This window comes from Gallinula chloropus, assembly GCF_964237585.1.
Source record: "Gallinula chloropus genome assembly, chromosome: 17".
Lineage (NCBI taxonomy): Eukaryota > Metazoa > Chordata > Aves > Gruiformes > Rallidae > Gallinula > Gallinula chloropus.
Window position 1 is genome coordinate 10,169,540 of NC_140102.1, and position 19,055 is coordinate 10,188,594.

Below are 19,055 nucleotides of genomic sequence, written 5' to 3' on the forward strand. Positions count from 1 at the left end.
ATGTCCGATCCCGCTTCGCCTCCCGGTATGACCCGTCCGCCGCTGCCCGCCGCCGCCGCCTTGCTGGCCGCCGCCTTGCTGCACTGCGCGCCCGCCGCCCCCGCCCGCCGCCACAAACCGGTGAGTCGGGACCACCCGGGACCTCCCCTCCGGTGCTCCGGGGGGTTTTCTTTTCCTTCCCTCCCCACCCCCCCCCGCCCTCCCCCCACTACCATCCCGTCTCCGTCAAAGTTCCAGCCCGCTTCTTGCTCCCCGGTGCCTCCCCGAGGGGGAGCATCTCCCGGGCAGACCCCTCTGCTGAGCGGGGATGAGCCACTCGTCCCCCAATACTCCATCCCCTCCCCAATATTCCCCCTCCTCCCAAAACTCTATCTCCCCCTCCCCAATACCCCATCCCCTCTCGAATACTTCCCCTCCTCCCAATACTCCAATCCCCCCCCCCCGCCCAGTACTCCATCCCCCTCCTCCCAATACTCCACCCGCCCCCCCTTCCTGGGATGCCAGCACGGGCAGCGATCCACTGCCGGGAGTTACCGGCCAGAGGAGCCAGCGCTGCCCCCCGCCCGGGTACCCCCGCTCCGCCGGTTGCTCTTGGGATGTCGAGGGGACTTTTCAGAGGCGTGCTCCCTGCTGCCGAGCGAGCAGAGGGAAAAGCGGGGAGCGGGACAAGGAGAGTTTACGAGAGGACACGGGATACCCCCCCTCCTTCTTTAAAGGCAGCAGAGCCTCGCTGCCTTTAACGCTGTCCTAATAACACCCCCCGGCTGCGGTACGGGCAGTTCCCAGAAGCGTTACGGGGGGCCGGGACTAAAGGGATGAAAATGAAACGCGGAGGCAGGAGGGGAGCAGGAGGGCTCTTCCCTTCCCGCACATGCCTGCTAGATCCCAGCACCTGGATGGAGCAGCAGGGACTGGTGCTGCCAGGGAAGAGCGGCGGCGTGCGAGGGGTCCGGGGGAGGACAGAGAGCTCCTTGTGCCGGGGATGTGTGTGTGTAATTGGGTTATTATATACGTGTGCTTCGCTAGCGTGCCATAAAATAATGACAGAGCAAATGCCCGGTAGCAGCCCGAGGGGATTAGTTCAGGTTCTGTCGATGGTTTTATTATCAGCTCTGTCATCTGAGTACTTTCGAACTTGGCTGCTAAATATGCTGTGGGCTGGGACTTGGCACGGAGCAGCCTTGGCCCCCAAAGTGCTCCTATTATTCCAAACAAAATGTCACTGCGCTTGGCTCCACTCTGCCTCAGGCAGTGGCACCCTGCACCCCAGTTCTGACACCCCATGCCCCAGTTACACCACCACTCCGTGGATGGCATCCCTGTCTGAACACAGCCAGGGGTGGGCTGGCAGGGACCTGCCTAAAGCTGGAGACCACTGTGGGATGCTGGCTGGGCTGGCGGGTGCCTCACACTCCGCCGTACACAAGCTGGGAAGCTGCTGCTCCTGGAGGGACCTGCCCAGCCCCTGGTCCTGGTTCTGGTCCGGCTGCCAGCAAGGACCTGTGCGGGATGCCTGGGGAAGGGAGAGCCAGCCCGGGTTTCACACCACCCAGACTTGGGCTGGGATGTCACTGTTTGTCTCCCTTGCCGGTGCCTGTAGCTGCAGACTGACTGCAGAGGTTGCTGGGGCTCGTCTGCCTTGAACAGGGGGAACACACCAAACTGCTGGATGAGCACAGAGGTAATGTGGGGGTCCGGTCTGCTCAGGCTCCTGGTCCATCTAATCCACAAGCACACTGCTGAAGGCAGTCCCCCCGCAGCTGGCAGTCTGCTGCCCAGAGGCGTTTCTTCCTTATCCCATCCTGAGTGCCAATACTTTCCTCTTGGCTGGAGTAACTCCAGGCGATGCTCCTACAGGTATGTTTTGTTCAGAACACCTTGTGATTGTGTGTTTGACCAGCCATGGGGAGTCTGGGGTTCCAAACCACTGTATTTCACACCGTCCTGGCAGAGATGGTGGGTGTGCTGGTTTGGGATTGGAAACAGGTGATTTCCCATCCTTTCAAACAGCAGTTCTCTCATCCCTTTTGGGTTCCTTACCTGCTGTCCAGGCTTCTAAAAGTCATCCTGGTGTCTCTGAGGCTAAGCCAGGATCACAGTGGTTACCGTCACAGACGACATAAGTAAGCTGACAGCAGTGCACCCCTCTTCTTTCCTGGTTGGGGCACACATGTCAGCACAGAATGGCTGCAGTGGGATTGCTGGGCTGGCAGTGGGATTGCTGGGCTGGCAGTGGGCCATGTGGGGTTCCTGGCCTCAGCCCTTTTCTACCCTGTATCACTAGAGAGCTCTGCTGTGCCATCCCATGTTTGCTTCGTTGGCTACTTTGAGACTGTACACAAAGATGTGTTTCCCTCCATCTAACAGCAGCAAATTGTTTCACAGTGAGGGTGACAGAGCCCTGGGACAGGCTGCCCGGGGGGTGTGGAGTCTCCTCCTCTGGGGATATTCAAGACCTGTCTGGACACTGACCTGTGTGACCTGCTTTGGCAGGAGGTTTGGACCCGATGATCTCTGGAGGTCCCTTCCAACCCCTGTGATTCTGTGACTGTGATTCTGATGAATATGAAAGGAGATGAGGGGCTTAGCTGGACAAAGAGGCTCACACTCCTACGAGACAGGTGTTGGTGACTTCCTCAAGCTGTGCTGGTAGATGTGGTGCACAGGGACCACGCTGGGCAGCACATGGTGCAGTGGGGTGTTGCACTGTGACTACTCAGTGCTTCAGTAACATGTCACAAGAGCAGTGCCGAGGGAGGGGGGGAATTCAAGGGCCAAGATTCATTTTAAAGCCAGGCTACAAGAGGGTGAGCAGCCGAAGAAGCTGCATTCTTTGTAGCAAGCCCTGTAGATCTCCTTCACTTTTGCATTAGCACCTAAAGAAAGAAAGAGAAAGCTGAGAGCAGAATGCAGGCTGTGTCTGGTGTCCCCTCTAAGACTTGAGAACAAAAGATCTGCAGTCCTGGGGCAGTGCAGGCGCAGACACCGAATTCCTGCATTGCTTTCGGCTCCCCTGGGAAATCAAAGTCAGTCCATTTGCTGGGAAACTCTCTCTCCATGGGGAAGTGGTGGGCACCCTTCCAGCTGCCAGCGTAACCCCTCGGGAGCCGTATCCCGCACCTCTCGCCCTGAGCCCGGCAGGTTCGGTGCTGCTGGGAGCCGGGGAGGCCGCCCGCCTCGCTGGGGGCTCGGGCAGCAGGAAGGGTTTGATTTGCACTGTTTGGTTTGGCTATTTAAATACTGCAGAGAGCGTTGGGGTAATTTTAGGCATGTTTATCCTCAGCTCTGGGAGAGGCTGGAGACACATGTAAGCAGTTATTCTCCAGCGGGTTTGCTGTGTTTGTGCTTTTCACACGCAACACGCACCCTCACCCTGCAGCCTGGCAAGAGCTGGGCATGCAGCTGGCAAAAGCAGACCGGGCAGGGAGGAGAGGAGCACTGCAGGGAGGATTCCCCAACTCCAGCTCACGCTGCACTTTGCTTGCATCCCCTTTGTCCCGCCCTGGCACCAAGACCTGAGGGCTCAGCAGAGCAGGGTGCTCTGGGGTGTGGGTCTTGTTTAAAAAAAGGATCTTTTGTGGAAAAACTGTCCTGCAGAGACTGTGGAGACAGCTGATGCTGTCAGGTCTTTCCTGCTAATCCCAGACACACCAGCAGGTGAATGAAGGGATCCTGCGTATTCTTGCACCCGGGGTGGCTCAGTGAATTTACAGCTCACTGCTGAGTCTGCACATAGCTGTCCAGCAAAATAAAAGCAGGGAACTTCAGGGGTATGCTGAGGGCCACAGACATGTTTTTAGAGGTTCACTGAGATTCTGGTGGAGATGAGACCCAGAAGGACAGACAGGTGACCAGACTTCCTTCTCTTAGTGGGATTTGGGCAGGAGAGAGATGTCACTATCTCACCAAGGTGGTTCTGTGAAAATTAGAGGAGGGGAAAATCCCCAAGACATCTCCAGGAGATCAGGCAGAGGAGGGCGCTTGTCTTCTGAGTTTGGAGATCCTGGCCTCTCCATCTGAGCAACTTCACTCCCTGAGGGTAGAACATCTCCCCATAGCTCTGGAGAGGGCTGCGCTGTGCCAGTGGCTGTCCCCAGTGGGACATGTCCTGGCTGTTGTCCTTGGGCTGGACACCAGTTGCTTGCCTTAGCTCAGGTGCAATTGCATGATGAATGAAACATCTCAACCCTCTTCCTCCTCTGCCTCCAGTGTGCTGCATCCCAGGGTGGTTTCTTGGTTTCGAGGGGATTTCTAGGTCATCAGATTAAGGGCTCTTGAAACCTTTTGCTATCCTGGCGTCCCTGGGGCTTGTTTGCTTTGTAGGAAATCCAGTTTCTGGCAAACTGTTGCTTGGGTGACACTAGCAGCTTGGTTGTGGCAGTGTTGATGGACTAGACTCGCAAACTGTCACGTAATTAAAGTGTCTGATAATAAAAATAGTCCTGCAGTGTTTATTCATTTGCTTTCTCTTGTTACATCAGAGCCTGGGTCTTCTCATGCTGTCTGCGAGCATAAACATTCGCAGTCCGCGAGGTTTCATGTTCCACGTTGCTTAGGAAAAATAAACATTTTCCTTTTCTCGTTGCCAACAACAACTACCAGCAAATAATCCGGAAACAAACTGTCAGGCCCCAGGAGGTACTGCTCCATGGTGCCATGGCGTTTGGGAAGTGAGCGGAGAGGAACCTCCAACTGTGGCCGCAGAGCCAGGCACCGCGGCACCTCCCGTTTGACCTCATTTGGCCAAAGTTTGGCCTCAGCCTTCACGTTCCCCTGAGCCTAGCACAAAGGAGGCAGCCCTGTCACAGAAGTATGTTGTGTAAGCAAAGGATTCTTAGCCAGAGGGGGTGGGAGACTGCTGGTTCTGGGGGAGGTAGGATGGAGGGATGTGGTGGCTTTGCCTGGCCAGGAGCACGCTTAGTGCAGAGCACAACCACCACCAGTTTCTGCCATGAAATTTTGTCTCCAGCATTAGCACCTTCTGAGGTCAAGGTGCTCCTGGGACACAGTCTGACTAGAATGGAGCAGTTTTACCACTAACCATCAGCTGCTCTTTCAATTCTAACCCTGTGAATCCATGCTGGGCAGAGCCAGGCTGGCTGAAAAGACAGCTGTGGTACTCAGTGCATCAGGACAACGGTGCTGAGCTCAGGCAGGAGCACTGCTGAAGCCTGCTAAGGGGATGCAGAGCCCTGAGGAGCACTGCCACCCCAAAGTGGACAGAAATGGGGTGAGAGAACTGGCTTACGTGAGAACTGCAGGAGAAAGCATCTCTGCTCTCCTTGCCCACGCGTTGGACTGAGGGCAGGAGCACTCCAGGGTGCAGGGTCATAGGTGGGAGGAGAAGAACACCACTAGCTAAAGAGGCAGCAAACACTCTGGCCTTCCAAACATTCTGAGTAATGGAAGGAGAAAGCAGGGAGAAAGGGAAAAGGAGCAGCAGAAGGGACAGGGAGGTGGGGAGAAAGCCTATGAGCTCATCACCTAGCAGAAGAGGAAACAGCCCCCAGAGACAGGGGAAGCATCCAAGACTGATGGGATTCGCGTTGTAACTTGTCCAATTGCTCCCGTCTGATGGGGAGGGGGCTGTCCTTTCGTGTCCAGGCTGCAGGAGCAGGCAGGAGCCCAGGTAATTAGGTACATGACAGAGGAGACAAGTTTAAGTTCAGGGCAGGCAGAGGAGAGCCCTGACTGGCTGTGCTTGAGCTGCTGATACTCCACTGTAGCTGTAGTGCCCAGGCTGTCCCTCCCCCCGTGAGGCTCTGGAGGGTGAGCACTGCCCAGCACAGCGGGTTAAAGGTGCTCCTGGCTCCTTAGGGGTGGCTGGGACACTTCCTGGGAAGCTTGGCTGGGGTTCATCTGGCTCCAACAGACCCAGAAGTGATGGCTGCTGTGTCACAGCCGTTGAGGGCTGATGAAGCTGTGGGGAACCGAGTGTGCAGTCTGGACCTCAGCTGTGGTTCTGTGCTCGGGTGGGTCCTTTCCCTCCTGTTCCCTCCTCAGCCTTTGGGTCACAATGGTGCTTGGAGGAGGCACTTCCTTTGCAAAGGGCTGTGGCTGGCCTGCAGCTCAGCCCTCTCCATGTATGGCTTTGCTCCTCTGCTGTCCCCACTGCCCTCGACCTCTGGTTTCAGGCCTGGCAGCCCCCCTGTGCTCGTGTCATGCAGATATTTTGCTGCTCAGTCTCTATTGCAAAGCCCCGGCCCCTTCCCTTGGCCAAAGTCTGGCTGTTCCCACAGACAGTGGCCACCCCAGTGGCAGGATATACTGGGAAGGGCAGTGCCAGTGGCTGCTCAGCCGGGGCTCAGCCCCAGCTCTGCAGACTCAATGCCTGCTCTGGGTTGCAGGGACTTTCCTTTGCTTTTGGATTTTGGTAATCCTCTCCCCTTGGGTAGTGGGACGGGAGGATTGGGGGTGCTTTGATAGTTACCTAGCAGGCAGTGTCCTCCTCATCCTCTCTTCACAGGTCTGCACTTGCTTCATCAGCAGCACAGCCCTGAGCAAACCCCTAAGCCTACAGCTGGGGCACGGTGTCACCCCGCAGGACAAAGCAGGGGCTCCCCAAGAGAGGGTGGCTTCAGCGCTGGGTGGGAAGGGTGCCATGTTAAAGAGAGAGGATGTGTTATCTAAGCCTTGGCAAGTGCCTGCAGCAAGGTGTGTCCATCCAAGGAGACTGAAATCTCCAGCCTGATGTGTCTCCTGAGCATTGTTTGGCGAGTGGTTTCTAACTGTCCCATTTCCCCTTGCCGGCTGCGCCTGCAGTGGCATTTTCCAGCCCTTTCCTGCCACGGTGAGAACGTGGGTGCAGTGACGACAGCAAGAGACTCACCATTTGTCATGGGGCACAGAGAGCACGCAGGGAAGTAGGCCAGGTCTCGCCTCCCACCTCCACCCAAAGCCAGGGTTAGGCCATGTCCCCTCCCAGGGCTGGTCATGGCAGAGGGCAGGCAAGCAGGAGCGGGAGGGTCCTGCCTAGGGCAAAGTGGGGTTTGGATGGCTGGAGGCTGGGATTCCTGTCTGTGACCTGGAGCTAACCACAGAGGAGAGAGAAAGCCTGTTCTGTCCCTGAACATGGGAATCCTCCCAGGCAGTTCCTCCTCTCTCTGCTCCTGCTCCAAGGAGAGTGATAATCCTCAGTTTGTGCCAGTGCTCCCAGCCAGGGAGGCAATGACCAGCCTTCCTGGGTGCCCAGGGGATGTGCATAGCAAAGCCAAGACAAAAATCCAGAAGCAAGCCCACCCATGCCAGCCTCAGCCCACCCACTTACCTGGGTGACTCCTGAGCGCTTCCCAGTGCTCCCAGTTCTGCAGTGAGGGCTCTCCGCAGGGTCCATCTCCACTCTGTAAGCATCTGTCCCACATCTCCTGGTGCTGGGAAACCAGCCACATTCATCACCCCGTGTCCTTGGGCAGCAGAACCTGCCTCTGGAGGCAGTGGGTGCTCTGGAGCACAGCTAGGAGCAGGAATCTGAGTGGTGCTCCAGGATGGGCTTTGGCAGAGGGTCTCATCAGGGCTGGGAGGAGAAGATGAAACTTATCGGCTCCTCCTGTCAGCTGTCCTTCACAGGCACTAGCTGCCAGCCCAGGCAGGGTGCCAGGTGGCTCTTGGAAAGCTCCTCTCAGAGAGACAGGTACATCCGACCTGACAGGGCTCCAGTGTTCAGCAGGAGCAGCCCAGTGCAGACTCCCCCGGGACAACCAGCCCCTACGCCTTCCTTCCAGTGCAGCACTGGATGGCTTCCCAGTGCCCTGGCTGATGGGTTGGGGATGTAAAACGACTTTCTCTCTCTGCACGTGTTGATGCTGCAGTTCCTGTGGTGTATGGAAGCGCGCTGGGGAACAAGGATTGGGTCGATGGCTTCTCTGGCAATGGCTGGCAGATGCCAAGCCACCATGGGTGTCTGGCTGGCTGGGGAGGACATGCCAACAGGCTGGAGTGGTGACAGACACATGAAAAGCCGGATACCTGAACTGCACCTTGTGTAACCTCCCCGGCTCCTGTGTCCATCCGTGTATCCCTCAGAGGCACGGGGCCACGGCAGCGTCAGGAGCTCAGCAGCAGAATTAATGCCAAGGGTTTCACACTTCATTCCAGCCCACATGAATGGGCTCATTGTAGGGAACAGAGCGGCAGCAGCACGCGGATTACATGGCATCATGGCAGCCCTGGCATCGTGCCATCCTGACCTTCATGTCCCCGTCGGGGCAGCCAGGAGAGCTGGCTGGGAAGAAGGCAACTCTTTGCAGGGGGAGGAAGGGGACCTCTAAACCTCAGGTCATTGCTCTGGAGCCCACCTGTCCAAGCTGAGACGCTTCCCTGCTGCATCCCAGCCGCTCCTGCTGCTCACACACCTGTAGATGTATTTACCGGCATGGAATTGAGCAAAACATCCTGTGTTCAGTCCCCGGCTGGTGCAGCATGGGAGGGACCAAGCGCCTCTCACCCCACGTGCCACACAGCAGGTTGGGGATTATGCTTGGGTCATGTTTCCTGGTGGCCCCATAGTCCTGCGCTCAGGTGGGAAACCAGTGGAAGTCAGCTAATTAGTACAATTAATGTTGCCAAGAGGAATGGTGCTTTTCCATATAGGTGGGAGAGCCGAGGTGGTCTTATCCCCAAGCAGCATCACAGGCACAGGGAGGCGAGGGGGCACGGTCCTGTCCACCCCTCTGCAGAATCTGTGACCTCAGGCAGTGACAGGGGCTACAGAGACTGTTGCAGCTGCTCTCTGACCCATGGGCTGGGTCACGTCACCTCTCAGATCTGTCTGTCCTGCTCTCCAGCTTGTGCTGCGCCCCAGCCATGCCGAGAGCCTGCTCACCATGCCAGGACAGCACTGGGACACCCCAGGAGTGACAATGGGGATGTGCATAGCAAAGCTGCGTGGGGGGGACTTAAAGGCTCCCTCCCATAAATATCGCTTCTACCCGGGGCCAGGAGGAAACAAAGGCTGTGGGGCAAAGGGGGAGAATTTACTCCCTAGTTCTTTGTTTCATTCTTGAAGGGTCTGGTTCTCATCCACAGTTTGCAAAAGCATTTCCTGCCGGCCAGCTGCCAAGGAAAAGCCAACCAAAAATAGCCCTGTGCTTAGGAGGTGCCATGGCATGACGCAGTGCCTCCCAGGTGTGACCCAGCCCAGCAGCAGCAGAGCCCCAGGAACAGAGGAGGTCTGTGGGGCAGTTTGTGCCCCAGCAGCAGGGGAACAGCAGAGGTGGAACTCGCCGCCGCAGAACTGCTGTGGGCAGACGCTCACCACACTGCACCGGGACCTCTCTTCCCAGGCACTGAAGTTGTGGCCTTGCTTTTCCCTTTCAGGAAGTTTCTCGAAAGCATCACACCTGGAAGGAGCAGAGCCCTTGGCTTTCTTCCTTGATGAACACTGTGGAGACCCGGGTGCCGGCCAAGGGCTTCTCCGTGGGCGTGGCGGAGCGAGCGGCAGGCTGGAACCCTCCCCGGTGCGGCGTGCCAGACCTGCCGGTGCTGCCGGACGGACAGAACGGGCGCAATCGGCAGAAGCGGTTCGTCCTCTCTGGCGGACGCTGGGACAAGACCGACCTCACCTACAAGTAAGAGAGAAGCAAAAGGGGAGTCAGGCTGGCTTGCTTCTCCCTCCCCAAACCTCAGGCTGACAGTCCCTGGAGCACGGCACGCTGTGATGTGACCAGAGAAGCTGGAGGGCAGCCAAGGGCAGGGGAGCCACGTGTTGAACCCCCAGCAGGGCTGTACCCAGCACCTCCACATCCCCTCACACACACTCCCACAGACCCAGCTGTCCGCCCACCCCTGCCTCAGCACACTTTGCACAGCCGTTCCATCTCCCCTCGGTCAGTCCCACATCAACAACCCCCTCCACTTCCCCACATCAAACCCGTGATGTTCCCAGCCCAGCCTCCACCGCCAGCCCTCTCCCGCTGTGCCTTTGTTCCCCCCCCAGCCACCCTGCTGTGGGCTCACCTCGCAGTTTATTTTAAGAAGCCCTTTTTACTCAGCTGTTATTGATGTTCCTATAAACACAGCTCCAGTGTAAAGTTTTCCCCAAATCCCCCCCCACATTCTCAATTGCCAATCTGCTCAAGAGGCTCGTGGGAGGCTTGGGCTGCCTCCCCAGCTGCCCAGGGGGTCCTGAGTGGAGAGGCAAGCACGGCTCTGTGGACTTCAGGAGCATGTAAATCATTTTTTGTTTCATTAAGTGTGGGAGACAGCCCCTCATGGCCTTAGGAGGCTATAGGTAACAGAAAGGCTGCTTCCTTCCTTTTTTTTCCTGTCAACAGTTAAAGAAATATCAGAGATGAACACACACTGTTAGTGGAAGGGAAAGCAAGCTCCCTCCATGGGAGACCTCACAGGCTGTGCACGTTATAGGGGGGCAGAAAAGGCAGGAGCTGCTCTCAGCAAGCCCAGGTTTCCAGGGGTACAAACCACAGAGACTCAGGAGGAGAAAATCACTTCACACCACTGCCAGGCACCTCTGGGGAGGGGTGGACTCATGGGCACAGAGCTGAGAAATGCTGCAGCACTTCACTCCAGAAAAACACAGCTCTGGGAAGCTCTGCAGAGAGCTCACCTCTGGGCACAGCAGCCAGAGGGGTTTCAGCACTGATGGGACCCATCTGCTGCACGCGTTGCTCGGAGGAGAGTGCCAGAGCAGTACTTGTATGGACTGGAGATGTTCTGGTGCTGAGTGGTGGCCCTGGTGAGGCTGAGCCTACGGCCTGTGTCTTCGTGACAGCAGCATCCATGGGACAGCGGATGATGTTCTCCTCATCCAGTGTCTGTTGCTTTTCAGAATTATCAGGTTCCCGTGGCAACTCGTGAAAGCTAAAGTGAGAAGGACCATTGAGGAAGCTTTGAAAGTCTGGAGCGACATGACCCCACTGACCTTCACCGAGGTGCAGGAGGGACGGGCTGACATCGTCATCGACTTCACAAGGTGAGCAATGGTGGGGGGACAGCAGCACCCTCCTCCCAGAGAGAGCCGCCGGCAGCCTCACAGACAAGACCCCAAGCCAGGGGACCTGCCAGCACACAACTCCAGCTCATATTTCTGCTTTCAGACGCTGGGATATTTTTTTCCTTCTTGTTTTTCCCCTGTCAGTTGTGGGCTGCTCGGTGTCAGTGCAGCTGTTCCGTGCTGGCTGTGCACAGTACGGTTACTAATCATTCATTAATTTTCTTGGTACATTTACGTTTCTCTGCCCACAGGCTGTTTTCCTAAGCATTTGTTTTGACTTTCCATCTTCAGGTCCTCCATCCTGTCCCTTGACTGAACGACATAACTGTCTGCCCAAAGACAAATATAGTTCCTTGGTTAAATGAATCTTGGCTCCTGGCCTGAAATTCACTTTTGGCAAAATAACTCACGGGGGCAAAGACTTCCCTCTGCTGCATGTCTGCACAAAACCAATAAAGGCAGTGGAGGCCATCCAAGCAGTGATGCGATTTGCATGCTGTCTATTCGCCTGTGCCTCCCCCAGCTCCCTGAAGTTGACACATCTCTCATGGGTTCCCTTCAATAGCCAGCAGCAGGTTTGGACTGAGTGAGGAGCTGCAGGTTTGGATGGGTTTGCTACGAGCTGCCCCTCTGCATCCCCCTGCCATGCAGTTATGTTGACTTAGTCTTGGCTCAAGCAGTCACCTCCTTAAGTCTTTAGGCTCCACGGTCAGCTTTGGGCTGGGAACCAAATGCAGTGAGGAGAAACATCCCTGAGAAAACATACACACTCCCCAGTGCTTGCCATGGCCGAGCTCTGCCTCCTCGATGCCCCGATGCAGAACTGAGTTTGTGGCACTCTGAAGGGCTCAAGACGTTCAGTCCAGACTGCTGGGATCAACCTGGGGTGGGAGCGAGAGCTGCTGTTCCCTCGCAGCGGCTCCCCAGCTTGGGCCATGCGATGCTGTTCACTGGAGGTGCGTGGCCGTTCGGCTCAGGTGTGATGTGTGTTCCCTCCAGGTACTGGCATGGAGATAACCTGCCTTTCGATGGGCCCGGAGGGATCCTGGCACATGCGTTCTTCCCCAAGACACACCGGGAGGGAGATGTCCACTTTGACTATGACGAGACCTGGACGATTGGGAACAACCTGGGTACGGTACTGTTTCAGGGGGAGCTGTGGACCCTCAGGATGCTCTATCAGGGTTCAGTTGTGGTGTGAACAGGGACCTTGTAAAACCAAGAGGCAACAATCACTTTTGCAGTGTGCATTGTCATCTCCTGCCCCTTACAGCCCTACTGGTAGCATTCAGATCCTTTCTCAGCATCTTTCAGTTGCAGTGAAGCCTGTGTCCAGCACCAGGACCCTGGCTTCCCAGTGGGCTCTCCCTGTGCTGCGGGGAGGGAGCAAGAGTGACACACGTGAGAGATGGCTCCTCTGCCCAGCCTTGGGAACTGCACCCAGCCCTGGCCGGCAAGAGCCACTAGAAATAAAGCAGGGAAGGGATGAAGGAAAAGAGGCTTGAGTGCTGGGTGACACAGTTGTCTTCCAGAGGACAGTCTCAGCCCCAGTCCTTGCACGCACTGTTCACCGCCTGCCCTCAAATGAGTCCATAAAGGGAAACCACCCAGGCTCCAGCTCTGCCCCTGTGGCCTGGGAATGCTCTGACCATAAACAACGTCACATCAAGTCAAGACACTTTTTCCCCCCCCCCCCCCTTTTTTTTTCTTTGTCTAATAATAGATCCAAGCTGGAAGCTCTCTGCTCCAGCACTGGGGGTATGGTGTCACAGTATCTCATGAGATACTGCAATACTGCCTGGGACCAGCTGGATCACTGCCCAAAGATCAGTTTCTGCAAGACTCACCAAAATTAACCAGGCTCAACCCCTCCTCCTCCTTCCCAGTCTATCTACAGGGACAAAGCCACAAGCACAAAGCCCAAGTTAAATTGCTGCCTCTCTGGGGTTTCCCAAACACTTTGTCCATGTCAATGTTCAGGGCTCAGATGGGCACCCCCAAAGTCCACTTAACTGCCAACTGTCTGCCAGATTCCACGTGGGGCAGAGGACTGTGATGACTTTATTCATACTGACACAAAACAAGGACCAGAGAGCATCAGATCTTTCTGAAGCCGCATTTCCTTTTTCACCTTCTCTTTGGGCTGTTGAAGAACTTCCTATGTTCTCCCACAAAGACAGTGTCAGAGGGAAACCAGGAACTGAAAATAGATGCCAGTTCCCATCAGACTCCAACCCCCTCCATAGCCTTTTTTCCCCCCCCTGTGCCTCCCATAAACAAATGTAAAAGCTCTTTGCAGTTAATTGCCATTTAATATGCTGAAAAGAGCTTTACGATGTAAACATGGATAAATCCTTGTCTGGGCTCCTAGTGAGACTGGGAAACCCTTAGCCTTGTTTTACAGACGGGAGAGGAGAGGTCTAAGGAGGGCCAAAGGGTGCACTGGGGTCACCCCAGAGTCACAAGGAAGCAGGAGGACCATGTGGAGGACCTTCTGTGAGGGGCACAGCAATGCTCCCCAGCCCAGCTCCTTCAGGTGTCCTGTTCTTCACCTCCCCTGGAGAACCTGCGGATAGCAGGACCGATCTGCCAGCGCTGGAGAGCACAGAGAGAAGCCTGCCAAGCTAAACAGCAGCGGCTGAAAGCCTGCAGCAAATCGCTGACACAGAAATCCCACTTTCTCAGCTGACCCAGATGTGTTGATTTAATTGGGTCAGCACTGTGAGAATTCATCATTTCAATGAAGCTGAGGAAAGCAGCTCACCTTCCCCTCCACCCTTCCCAGGTGTTCCTTCCAGCTGCATCCCCTGGTCCGATCCCGCTGCTGAGAAGTGACCAGCTCCCCTGGCGCAGGGCAGGGAAATCCTGCTCTGAGCAGCCAGGCTGGCTGACTCACGTCCCTGGCCTTCTCATCTCTTGGGCAGGAGCTTGGAGGATTTCTGGCTGAAGGCAAGCGAATGAATACGCTGGGACTTGTCAACAAACAGCCCCGCTCACAGGCTTCGCTGCTTAATATGCCTCTCTCCCAGCTCTCCCTGACACCAGCTTCAAAAGGGATCCAGTGGAAGCTACACACCACCTGCCAAATGACACATTTTTGCATACCCAAATCCACTTTTTCACCTTCATCTTTTCTAGGTGCTCCAAGGTCATGTATTCCTAAAACACAAACTCCCATAAATCGACTTGAGTCTGGTGAGAAAGGGCCAGGCTCTGACATCGGGCAGTTTCTTATGGGAATTTTCTACACGTCACCTTCTTGCTACAGTCCCCATGCAGGCAAGAACAAGCTGCCCTGGCTGCGTGACGCCAGCCACTGCCAGCCCTCACTGATGCAGGTTATCTCCCACAGCAGACGTGATCTAAACAGGACCTGATACACTACAGCTGTAGCCAACAACTGCCACACGGCTGGGAGGGCAGAGCTAACCTCACCACCCCGACTGCTGCTTTCTATGGGCCAGACTTCTTTCTGTGTGCAGATTTCTTCTATCCAAAAGCACACAGAAAGCCCCTTTCTTCCCCATAGCTGATGGGGGATGGAAGCCCCCAATGACAGAATTGCAAATTACCAACTTGCCCAGGCGAGTGTGGGAATTCATTCACAGTGCTCCAGAAAAACCCTGGGGACAACAACCTGCAACCACTGTAGTTGAGGCAGATTTACCTTCCCTTGCTTTGGGCTCCCACAACAGACCCCAGCGTGTTGTCAGTGGCTGACAACCAGTAGAAGTGGCCTGGGAGGTAGGTGTCCCCTGCACAAGCAGGCAAAAGCATCTCCCATCTCTTCCCTTTGCAGGCACGGACCTCCTGCAAGTGGCTGCTCATGAGTTTGGCCACGTCCTGGGCCTGCAGCATACTGCTGTCTCCAAGTCACTAATGTCACCTTTCTACATCTTCCGCTACCCACTCAGCCTGAGTGAGGATGACAAGCAAGGTATCCAGTACCTCTATGGGAAACCCAAACAGGATGCTGACCCAACCCCAACTCAGCCAGTGGAGCGGCTCCAGCCGGACCTTGAAACAAATGAGATCACCAACGTGGAGGTGAGTCAACAGCTCTTCTGTGTCCTTCTCTAACACCGTGGCTGGGACTGTCCTCACTGTGAAGCCAGGAGCAGACTCAGACCTCTCTGTGTCTTCCACACACAGTGCTGAACCATCAGGACCCCACAGTTGTTACCTGGCTTGCTGGGGATGTGTGGGGAGGGGGATTTTTGGGCAGCACACACACAACCACAACTGGCTGGTGCATTAGCAACCCATGGAGTTCTGCAGCCCTGGAGCTGTTTGCCCAGGCCATGCCCAGTGCAAGTGCTGTAGATGACAGAGGATGCTGCTGCTGAAACCTCCTTCTGCCTAACCATGCCTGGGAGGTCTTCCTCTGAGCAGCATCCTTTGGGAATGGGCTGGATTTAATCAGCATTTAGGAAAAGATTCCACTGCCAGGAGTGGCGGGTGTTAGCAGGCTCTGCTGCTGAGAGACCAGGAGGACGTAGGGCCCTTCTGTGGGGTCAACATGAGGGTGACCGGTGTGGTGTGGGACAAAGGCCTGGACACAGGAACTTCTCATCTGTTGAGCCCAGCCTGGGCAAGGGGGTTTCTGTGAGTCCAAGCACCTGACCAGCAGTGCTTTGGCAGTCTGTGCAGCCCGACGCCTGTGACACAGCTTTCGACGCCGCGTCCACCATCCGAGGGGAGCTCTTCTTCTTCAAGTCTCGCTACGTGTGGCGGCTCCGAGCTGGAAAGCTGCAGGACGGATACCCAGCCCTGGCGTCCCGCCACTGGCAGGGGATCCCCAGCTCTGTTGATGCCACCTTTGAGGACCCTCTGGGCAATATCTGGTTTTTCCAAGGTAAGAGCTGGGCTTGGAAATGCATCTTTTCTAAAGAGGGTATTCAGGACCCAACAAGTTCCTGGGAGGAAAAAAAACCTTCCGGACATCCTCAGCAATCTGGTGACCCTTGTTATTTCTTTCCTTCTCTGTTTAGTTTAAATTCTTTAGCAGATATTGAGGGGGAAGCAAAGAAGGAGCAGTCACTTATTTTAGCCACAGCCATGATATCCCAGCCTCCTCCTCTGGAACCCAAATGTTTGCTTTGAGCCTCTGCAAATAGCTAAACCATGACACCTGGCAATGCTGCTGTCAGAGGATGAGGAAGGAAACACTTGTTCCATGTCCCCAGCTGTCCTGGGGAGCACTGTGCCAGAAGAGAGACCCAACTCTCACAGGTTGTGAAACTCTTGAGCCTGTGTGAGGGATGGACAGCATCTTCTCTGCTCCTTAGAGATGTGGATGCAGAGCTTCTGTAGTACCCCAGACTGACAGAGCCCACAGAGAACCTTTGTGGAGCCAGGCAACCTCCTGCCCCCACAGGGGTTAAAAAGCAATCACCCGCAGGGGCCAAATCCCCTCCTGACCACCTCTGCAGTTCAGGACCAGCAACAAACCCTGTTTCAGCTCCACTGTTTTCTTTAGTGCTCTTTCCAAGTGTAAATTTAATAGCAGGGATGCAGAATGACACAATACCCAGCAGCCCTGGGTGTGCACGCCCCATCAGTCACCACGAACCTGGGTACCAGAGGGCCCAGCACGCGGCTCTGTGGGCAGCGCTCCCGCATAAACACACCGCTGACCTGCACACAAGGACTTACAGTGCTAAAATTGGCAGGCTCCTACCATGAGTTAAAATGAGATAAGGGCAAAGTATTACATGCCATAGGCTAATTGCAGAGATTCCCATTTTAACCTAATCTGGAAACAGGCTTCCAGTCTCTATTTCAACTTGGCAACTTCTTCCTGGTTTCTGTAGCTCGCTCCCTTACAGCCACATGCCCCCTTTATGCCCGTGCATGCCCATGTACGTTCTCCTCCAAGAGCTGAGTTTGCAGGATAGAGGCTGGTCCCTCCAGCCAGATCTCTTAGCATAGCTTCCACAAAGAGAGAAAAGACAGCTGCTAAACCTGTCCCACTCATCCCACCACCGACACCCTCCGGGTTGGATGGAAGGCAACCAACACTCACACTGCTGACACTTTGGGCACCCATCAGCATCAGTGTCCATGACACTGGTGGGGTTTTTGCCTCTCAGGCACAGCTTTCCCTGGGAGCTCTGCCAAGGCACCAGCTCCAGTTGCGCATCTGGCTGCCCAATTATCAGACACCAAAGAGCTTCTCACCCCTTGTTTCCCTTTTCTGTCTCCTCGCCAGACTCTCAGTACTGGATATACGATGGCGAGAGACGGGTATCTGGTCCCACCCCGATCGTGGAGCTGGGCCTCCCTGCATCCCCTGTGCAGGCAGCTCTGGTGTGGGGTGCTGAGAAGAACAAGATCTACATCTTCAGTAGAGGCAACTACTGGCGCTTCAACCCTCACACTCGCCAGGTGGACAACATCTACCCCCGGACCATGGCCGACTGGCGCGGAGTCCCTCAGGAGATCGACGCTGCCTTTCAGGATGAGTTTGGTCAGTGCCAGGAGGGACTTGGCCAGCTCCGTGGCGGGCATTCAGGCTGGAAGAACTGGGCAGATTTACACAGCTGGTAGTACTGGACACTTCCCAGCCATAGCACATGCTATATAGTGTAGAAAGAGGGACATCTTCCTCCAGTGGGTTGGGAATGGAGGCTTCTCCCATAGATGTGACATGCTTTGTCATTATTAATTGCAGACATCAACAATGAACTGTCTGATAGAATTCAAACTTCTGACCAAGAAATGGTCACACAGTCCTACCGAGCTGTTAGATCTCACATCAAGGAAAGTGATGAGCAAACAGCAGAATTGCTGCCCACACTTTGGCCTAGGCAGTTGTCCTGAGTGAACAGGCTGCTTTTGGTATTGCCTCGTCCTCCCATGCTGAAGATGGTATGGCAGTGCCATGGAATCCCTGAGGATAGCCAGGATGGGTGAGATGAGAGGTGGGGCAACTAGCTCCCTCCTCCCAAAGGATGCAGTGGAACAGTTCCCCGCTGCTTCCAGAGCCAAAATCCCAGAGCAGGTTTCCCTGCAGTAAGGGATGCTCTGCAGCAGGTTGTCACCAGCCACCTATCATTGGCCCTGCTCAGGTCCTAGATGTCCTCTGCCCTCTCAGGGCCAGGCCACTACCGGGGTACAACATATTTAAACCCCTGATGGATATAAAACTGCTGCTTACTCTCCCACCAAAACCAGACCAGTGCAAGCTGCAAACCTGGGTTCAAGTGAAATGAAGTAGCAGCATCTCCCACCCCTTCCAGGCACTCTTTCCGTACTGCATGTGCTACAGCGACAAGACAAAACGCGATGAAAGACCTCTGAGCTGTGCCAGCCCCGTCTCTCCTGACCTGTCCTCTCTCACCCACAGGTTTTGCCTATTTCCTGAGAGGCCGAGATTACTGGAAGTTCGACCCAGTGCAGGTGAAGGTGCTGGAGGGCTACCCACGCCACATCAGCCAGGACTTCTTCGGCTGTACGCCCTCCTCCAACTCCTTCAGATGAGGAGGGTGCTCGCGTCCCTCACACTTCCCTTCCATCACCCTTACCTCCAGCAGCCACACAGAGGGCTCCCTCTGCTTACTTTCAGGCTCAGCGCCTGACACAACAGGCGTCTGTCACAAGTGACAAAGTTTGCTCCTCTCCAGTTCCGGCAGCCCCAGCTTCAGTTGCTATCAATGTAAAAGCACCTGCTGTGTCCTTTGCAGGCGAGAGCAGCCACTAAACCCTTGACATGGCCACGCTCTGCCAGCAGTGGCATCCCAAAAGCCATCAGGCCAGCCTGGAACGGGATCACACTCTCCCCACGAACCCGGACCCCGGATCCCGTAGAGCTGACCCCACACGTCGCTCACAGGAGCTGCCCGCCCTTCGCTGCAGCCACCGAGACACCTCCCGGCGCCGTGGCCAGGGACTCTCCGAGGGACACCACCGGCCCGCGGAGGAACGCCGACCGCTGACGTGCGGCTGCGGCCAGGGCCGCTCCACCGGGGCTTCACCCTGCTGCAGCCCTACCCGGTGTTACGCTGTATCGCTCGAGCGCGTTAGGATCCCGTAGCGATTTGCGTGTAGAGAAAGGGCCCCTTCCTCCCGCGGCGCCGGGTGCCAGCGCTGGACGCTGCCCCGC

General features: G+C 55.8%; 1 protein-coding gene across 1 annotated transcript; it reads left to right on the plus strand.

The window, feature by feature from the left end:
- On the plus strand, window positions 1–18,433 carry MMP11 (matrix metallopeptidase 11; the record flags this gene model as incomplete). Its single annotated transcript, XM_084272208.1, has 8 exons — window positions 1–120; window positions 9,316–9,566; window positions 10,787–10,930; window positions 11,951–12,084; window positions 14,751–14,998; window positions 15,593–15,806; window positions 17,163–17,420; window positions 18,300–18,433. The coding sequence occupies 8 exons, from the start codon at window positions 1–3 to the stop codon at window positions 18,431–18,433; spliced, it is 1,503 nt and encodes a 500-aa protein (XP_084128334.1).
- Between the last annotated feature and the right edge of the window lie 622 nt (window positions 18,434–19,055).